Source organism: Gossypium arboreum, chromosome 1 (genome assembly GCF_025698485.1).
Source record: "Gossypium arboreum isolate Shixiya-1 chromosome 1, ASM2569848v2, whole genome shotgun sequence".
In the NCBI taxonomy this organism is placed as follows: Eukaryota; Viridiplantae; Streptophyta; class Magnoliopsida; order Malvales; family Malvaceae; genus Gossypium; species Gossypium arboreum.
This window is the reverse complement of record NC_069070.1, coordinates 115,165,368-115,173,627: the sequence shown is the minus strand read 5'-3', so window position 1 is coordinate 115,173,627 and position 8,260 is coordinate 115,165,368. Positions and strand designations below refer to the sequence as shown.

The window sequence follows — 8,260 nt, the reverse complement described above, 5'->3', positions numbered from 1 at the left end:
ATGATTTTAACATTTATAGCTTAAGATATGATTAATTTAGTATGTTTTGCATAAGTTAGTAGAATTATTGCCTATAAGGTTTTGAGTTTTTGGGATGATTGGTTTATAAAATGAGATAAGTTTATTTATATGGTTTCCAATACATTTTAGCAATCTTAAATATAAACTAAGTTCATGGCTAATTTAAGGAGTTTAAATAAGTGATTTTGATGTCCATTCACTGTTTTGATACTCGCCTAATATTTCTTAGATTTTGTGTATATTACTTTTGTCTATTAGTTTCTTAAATTAGATAAATATACAAACAAATTATTCTTTTATAAAAATTATTTGATTCTTTATGAGTGAGATTTTTAGACTCCACATGCAGGTTGAGGGTTTGCCTGCTTGTGGAGTCTAAAAACTCCATTAACAATGTATTAAATAATTATCTTATTTTTATATTAATTTTATAATGTAATTTTTCGTTTCGGTATTAGATTTTGAGATTTGATGAAACAGTAACTAAAAATTAATTATTTTAAAATTTCATCTATAAGATTTAGAATATATTCTATTTTGATATTTGAATCATGCTATTAGTGTAAAATCTTTATGATACTAAAATCATGCAAACCAAAACACTAATATTGCACAAATAATGATTTTAAAATCTTTAGAATGATATTGTTGATGCAAAGATCGAACAAGACGAAGGTTGTGGTGGTGTTGGTCGATTCACCCTATTTAGGACGGGGTGAAGAGTCGATGGTGGTGCCCAAAGTATGTTGACGAGTAGTTTTTCCAAAGAAAAAAAAAAGAAGAAGAAAAAGATGAAAAGGAGAGGAAGATGAGAAAGGTCAGAGAGGGAGCCCATTCTCTTGTTTTCCTTATCTTTTTTATCACCAAGCTTATAATCATGATAGCCTATTTGTTTAGGCAGTTGTAGAATACGCGATATGTGATAAGTGGATCCCTTGATGAGATTTGATATGTATAATAATATTACATTTGTATGACAATTGCCCCTAGTCAAGGGAAATGTTATAAAGTGATCGTATCTGAGAAAAAAATATGAATGAAGTCTCTATGTTGTATGCTTGGAGCTTTTTTTTTCTTCTTCTTCTTCTTTTTTTTTTTTACCAATCTCATACTGACGATGATTTATAAGATTGCTCGCATATGAGCAAGGCGTTAATCGAGATACATTGCTTGCTCAATTTAAAATATAAATATACTGATATTTTTAGTAAATGAGTGAATGGCTGACAAGGAGTGTCAATTATTAAATTACACACATTTGGTACTATAGACAAATAAATTTTGGACCAATTAGAAAACGCCACGTGCCAAGCCGAAATGACCATGAGCCAAACTCAAAATTATCATGGTGAAAATGATGACATCGTATATGTGTTACAAATATTTTTATTTAATTAATTTAAATTAATTAAAAGATAAATATTAAAATTTTTATCATCACTTATTAAAAATAAATTAATTAAGTGATAATATCACAGGATTATTTTGTCTTTAATTAATTAAATTAATAATACATTAATAAAATAAGAGATAAGAGTTGGCTTTATACTTACAGCAATATTACAAGTTTACAACCTTTACTAGTTTGCTTCCCTTTTTTGTCAGAGAGAATTTTGTATGTAATCTATCCAACAAAGACTGAACAGAGCTTTGTTAAAACCAAATCCTAAACTCCAAAACCCCATCGTGAATTCGAAAATTCAAAGCCCTCATCATTTTATGAGTTCCGGCAGTCAAATTGGACTTGAACCCTTTTATAACAATAAGGAATTATTATTGTACATTAATGGCCAAAAAGATTTTTGTTTACATAAGATTTCATAGTATCAGACAAGGACTCTGCTTCTATAGGCCTTCGAAACATGAGCACCGGGCAAAATAGAAAGGATATCAGTCCTAAATGGAAAAATGAGAGTAGAAATAGAAAAGAAAAGCAAAATTTATGTCAAATTTGGTACGAGAAATGGGTGATGTTTTTAATGCTATTCTCAGCACTCTTGTCGAACATTAGTTGCCACAGCTCTGGCCCAAAACTTGATTTGTGCCTTCATATCCTTTGCTGAATTCTTGGATACACATGTTGGAATGGGAGGTGGTACAGGGCCTTGTACCAGCCATGCCTCCGACAAATATGGCTTCCTCACCTTGTCTGGTTGCAACTCATCTTCTATCTTATCCCCTTGCAAGCCTGGCAATATGTTCACAACATCAGGGCTCAGGTCTTCCTTGTCGAATGTGAATCCTAAATCCTTGAACCCTTGCAGTTCTTGGAATGCAAGATCGCTATAGCTCTTTTGCAGCATCTTCTTGGGGTTCGAGTGGCGGTACCTCGTGACCGAAGCCTCGTTGGTGTTGTTAATGGCTTCCACCTCTTGGTTCCTCGGTGGTCTAATGCTACACCTTGGCAAGTTTGTTGCCTGCAAAATGCAAATGATACATTCATATATACAATTCGAGATTATATATGTATATAGGATCAGATGAGTACCTTATTATGATTGTGCCTTGGTGGCAATATATCTGGTGAGTCAGCCAATGCTTGTCGGATCAATTTGCTCATTCTAATATCACTGACTTTGGCCTCCATTGAAGAAGGCAAAGAAGGTGTTCTTTGCAAACTATGTCTCCATTGTCTCGATGATGATGATTCTCTATCAGGCTTCTTTGTCTTATGATCAGAACATGTTGTTGTCGTCGTCAACGTCGTCTTCGATGCTTGCAATGATAATTGCCTGTTTAATTTGATCTTCTCACCGTGGTTCTTTTTTGCTTCAACCTGTTCTCCCCTCCCTATACATGGAGGCAACGACGGTGCACGGACCAAACCATTAGAGTTCTGATTATTATTACATGAATCATTTGCCAAAACATCTTGTCTGAAATTCGATGAAGTACAAGGATCTGAATAACATCTTGACATCCTCCTCCTCCTGTCGAGTAAGTTCTCGAAAAACCAAGACTCTTCCAAGAGATCAAGAGCTTCGGTTTCCTCCATTACTGCAAAAACTCAATATGAAAAAAGAAAAAAAGACAGACAAGGGATCTTTATATTATGTCATCTATTGAATTTGTAATTTTAATTAGAAAAAGGCCAAATGGGTAAGGTTGCCATGTGCTTTTCGAGATCACAACTCACAAAACCCTTATTAATATTCGAAGAAAGATTCGGTGGGTACATTTGTTAAGCCTAATAAATATTTTTGGTTAAGTCGAATATTTGATATTTTTTAAGTAAAATTTAGTTAAAATTTGTAAATAAATATAGTGAATTTAAAAATTAGTAATTCTAAATTTAATTAAAATTATTAAAATATGGAAAAAATTGATATCAAATTATGGGGATGTGCTAGTGTTGAGATATAGGGTATGGATTTGCTGTCAATGACAGCGCAGTTCCCATGTGACAAGTCTTACTGTTAATTGAATTATGAAGAATAAAATAATGTGTTGTAAATTGTCTTCTCGTCTCATCAGACAAATTGGAAAACAACTCATTGCGTATTGGAAGTGCAGATATATGTGTTTTTTTTCTTGGGTGGTTGATTTAGAAGTTGAAGGAGGGTTCAGACTTGTGTTGGTTATTTTCGTGCACAGATCTCCTTCAATCATGGGATTTGATTTTGTTGGTTTTTGGTTCATCTTTCACGACACCAAGATTAGATGTGTTTTAGGATAGACAATATTACTTATTATCAACCCTTTATATTTGACCCTTTTTTATTAAAAAAAACTAAATTAGTTTCTATCACGGGTGAAGTCAAGAAAATATTTTTAAGTGGAATCAAAATTAAAGGATTAAATTTAAATTTTATTATTTTTAAAGGTTTAAAGTACAATTTTATTTTTATTATTTTAAATTTTTAAAGGACTTAAATGAAAAGTTTCTACTTTAGTAGGGGTCGAGGCCCCTGCCAGCCTCTCTGGATACACTTCTAGTCTCTATACTTTAAATAAATAAATAAAAAGCTAATTCATTCAGACTCAATTAAATTTTTCATCCATTTTCATTGTCAAAAATTGATGTGATTGACGGAATAATTAGATAGTTTCACATGACATGTCATGTGTACATCATGACGATGTACAGAGACTAGTTTTTAACACTAGAAAAGGAATAAATTTTAACAAAAAGACTAATTTACTTTTGATCTAACGTACAATGATTAATTTGCATTTTTTAGTAAAAGGGCAAAATGCAATCCGACTCTTAGTACAAGGGCCTCCATGATACTTTTACCAAGATAAATGATATATGAATTTTAGTTTAATGTGCAATTTTGTGCATGAAATTTTGATTTGATCTATATTAATTATTAAAACAACTATTGATATATCATCATTTTATATTTATATATTGCATGCACAAATAATTATATTTATCTAATATAAAAATAAATTGATGTATTTATTTTGGAGAGTGAAGGGAAGGAGGGATGGTAGGGTTACGCTCATGATTCACTCATGAGTTTATTTTTTAGATTTAAGATTTTAGGTTTACATTTAGCTTTTTTATTGATTAAAGTTTATTAGTTTTATTGATATTAAAATTTTATTAATATTATCATTTTGTATTCATTTTTAATTTGGATTGTTTTTATTTTTATTTAAGTTTGATTTTGAATAATTTTAAACTGAGTTTAGATTTGGGTTTGGTTGGTATTGGCCCAATATTATTGGGTTTGAGTTTAAATATATATTATATTTAATAAGTCTAAAATTAATTAATTTGGCTTAAACAATTTTAAATTTTAAATTTTAAAATCAAAATCAAATCTATAATCCTAAATTAGCCGATTACTTAATTCGACCTTAAACTGAAATTGATATGCTAATACATAATATTATAACATATAACTATTACTAAAACTATTAATACATATATAACTATTATTATATTTACATATAACTATATGATATGATATAGCATTCTATAATATAGTAAGAGAATTAACTTTCAAATATTTGAAAATAAATAATAAACAATAATATATCATGTACTACTATTATATTTTAGATTATAATAAAAGATATAGTATTACATAATATTATAATGTTTAACAATTGATGCAGATATATATAAATTATTAATATATTATATTCTATATGGTATGATATAATATTATATAATATTGTAAGAGGGTTAACTTTCAAATGTATGAAAAATATAAGGACTTAGAGCAAATTTCAAATAATATAATAATATATAATGTACTACTATTATATATAATTATTATATTATAGATTATAATAAAAGATATAACATCAATAGTGATGTGTAATTTAGTATATTAAAATACATTTTATAATTACAAGTTTTGAGTTTTGAAATAAATATTTTAGATTATGAGTATTAAGTTTATAAATTTAATAAGAAAGATAATTTTTTACAATTTTCAATTGTTAATATAATATAATAATTAACAATAAAACAATATATTTTTAATTCATATAATATCATAGAATAATAAATTTTACTTACAGTAAACACTCTAATTATTTTACATTAAAGAACTTTATTAAATATATATTTTATACTTTTTATAAGGTAAATTTAAATCGTGTTATCATTGTATAAAATTAAAATGAATCATTAAATTTAAAATTAAAATATTTATAACTTATAAAATTTAAAATTATTTGAATTAAGTCAAAGTCCGTCAAAGATTTAAACCTAACAAAATTCAAACCCATAATAAATTTGAATCTAAAAAATTTTAATCTTGACCTAATCTAAACTCGAAAAATTAAATCAAAATAAACTCAATCCAAGCCTGCTAGCGAGCTCTAATGTTTATGAATGTGGAGGTTTACAAACTCACTTTTTTTTTTAAGAACTTTAGCTTGTAAACCTTGATAGTGCAATAATCCATAACTATTATATAAAAAGTACTTTTTACCTGTGGACACGTGGAGTGGTGTCCTTCCCTTTTTTTATAGGCCATGACTTTTTTTATATTATTTTATTTATACATTGATAATATTTTATTAAAAAATAACCTTAAAAATATTTATTTTAATATTTTATTATACTCTTATAGAATATTTGTGAACATCCTGACTTTATTTGTGGACTTTAAGAACTCTACCAAATATTTTTCTATATTTTATATAATAATTAAATATCAATTATGATCCATTTATTTTTTAGATTATATAAATCATTAAATTTCATTTTTATTTCTATATTACATTTAAATTTGAGATTTAAGCTTTATAATTTGAGATTTAAGCTTTATACTTTAAGTTATGATATAATTTGATACTTCAACATTTATAACATTATCAATTAGTTTAAATACTTTATTATGATAAAATTTATATGTGAATTTTAAGAATTGTTAATAACGTTAAAATTTTTTGTTAGATTCAAGTCTATTGCAATCTTGTTTTTGTGACATTGGTACCAAATGAGTATTTTTTAAAAAATTTTAGAATGTCAAGTTAATGAATTTAATAGAAAATTTTAACGGTATTAACAACTGGACCTAAATTTTTATAAATTCAAAAGGACTAAATTATTGAAAGCAAAGATATAAGGACTAAGTTCCAAATATAAAGAAAGTACATAAACTTGGAGAATATTGTAATATTTAAATTTTAACTCAATAAGTTAGCCAAAAATAATTAAACTCAACTTGAAATGTGTGTTGACATTCTTCTTACAAAAACTTGAGTAAGTTATTTTGTAATATTATAATTGTTGATGTGTGAAGTTAGTAAGGAAAAGTAGGTGATGGTGATGATGACAGTTCACCCTAATGGGGTGAAGAGCCGCAGTGTTCAAGGACGAAAAGAGGTTAAGGGAGAGAGAGAGACTCTTAGTACTTGATGTTGTGTTCAATTATCACTTCAGTGTTGTGAGTACGCTTATATGTGAGAGATTGGGAATGCCACGTATCTAGATCTCATTAGCAATAAAATTACGCTTTGTCTTTTTTTAGGGGTGGTAATGTGACCTTTTAGGTTGATAACATGATGTATCAAGGCAATAAAGTAATCAATGAGCTCAATGTTCCATGTGTTCCCAATAGAGGTAGTCTTGTGCGGAGATCCTTTGAGGTCTTCCTGGTGTGAAATTTGTCTAGCAGGGACACATGTAAGGCCCACGGAGGTGATATAACGATAATAAAAAAAATTTCAATAGCAAATGTTCAAAGTTCAGGCCACAATCTTGCTATTGAACCAATACTCAATTTTTTAGTGGTTTCAGAAACAGTGGTTTGAGGCCACCAAATTCGATGAGTAAACTCATAAATTTTACTAATTAATATTTATGATGTGCATGATAAGTTTTATATTTATGATTGATTGTACTTGAAAACTAACTATTATCACGATAAAGGCAAGCGCACCTATCGAACAGTAGTATAGCTTATAGCAAGACCGGAATGTCGAACCTACAAGAACTAAAAGTACTAGTATTAACCTTCTTTTTATTATCTAGCCTAAAAATAAGGGGGTTTGCTTTGTCTAAACTAATTAACTAAACTAAGAATGCACAGGAAGTAAATTGGGGAAATACTTTTTGGAAAACTGATTGCTTTAGACAATACCCAAGGAAGAATCCACCTAGACTTCACTTGTTATTTGACTCTGAACTAGACGATTTATTCACTTGACTCATCTGTAGAAATCCCTAATTTATATTATTATCTCTCTCGAGACTAACAACATCTAACCCTAGGTTGATTAATTGAAATCTCTTTCTAATTAAAACCCTTAGTGTTGCATTAACTCGAACTATGGATTCCCTTATTAGGTTTGACCCTAATCTGACAGATTTATGTCACCCTATGTCTAGGGGTGCAATCAACTCCACTTAATTATGCTAGATCTACTCTTAAACATGGACTTTTGCTCCTCTGAATAAGCACATCAATACTTGAATCAATATCCTGGAATATTAAAGCAAGAATTAAGAACACATAAATAAGAACAAATCAAGTATTTATCATATAATTCAGAAAATAGTAACAAGATCCATCTTAGGTTTCATCTCCCTTAGGTATTTAGGGGATTTAGTTCATATGTGTAAAAGAAAATATCTCAGAAGAATAATAATAACAAAACATAAAGAAACGCAAAAACCCTTGAAGGAAATTGAAGGGAGATCTTCAGTCTTGAAGGAGAATTCGGCTTCTGAGATGGATCAATCGGCTTTATTCGAGTAATTCCTTGCCTCCTACTCCACGTACTTTCTCTAATCCTCTTTTAGGGTGTTTATATAGGCTTTAGAATG

General features: G+C 28.7%; 1 protein-coding gene across 1 annotated transcript; it reads right to left on the bottom strand.

The window, feature by feature from the left end:
• Positions 1–1,736: 1,736 nt before the first annotated feature.
• On the bottom strand, positions 1,737–3,204 carry LOC108482359 (uncharacterized). The gene is made up of 2 exons (XM_017785487.2): positions 2,510–3,204; positions 1,737–2,438 (listed from the first exon to the last, which is right to left on the bottom strand). The coding sequence occupies exons 1-2, from the start codon at positions 3,014–3,016 to the stop codon at positions 2,010–2,012; spliced, it is 936 nt and encodes a 311-aa protein (XP_017640976.1). The 5' UTR covers positions 3,017–3,204; the 3' UTR covers positions 1,737–2,009.
• Between the last annotated feature and the right edge of the window lie 5,056 nt (positions 3,205–8,260).

Bases quoted from the DNA above. Each gene is read 5' to 3' on its own strand.
- LOC108482359 (XM_017785487.2), bottom strand. From the start codon at position 3,016: ATGGAGGAAACCGAAGCTCTTGATCTCTTGGAAGAGTCTTGGTTTTTC. The intron at 2,439-2,509 runs GTACTCATCTGA...TGCATTTTGCAG, and splicing joins CAAGGCACAATCATAATAAG to GCAACAAACTTGCCAAGGTG.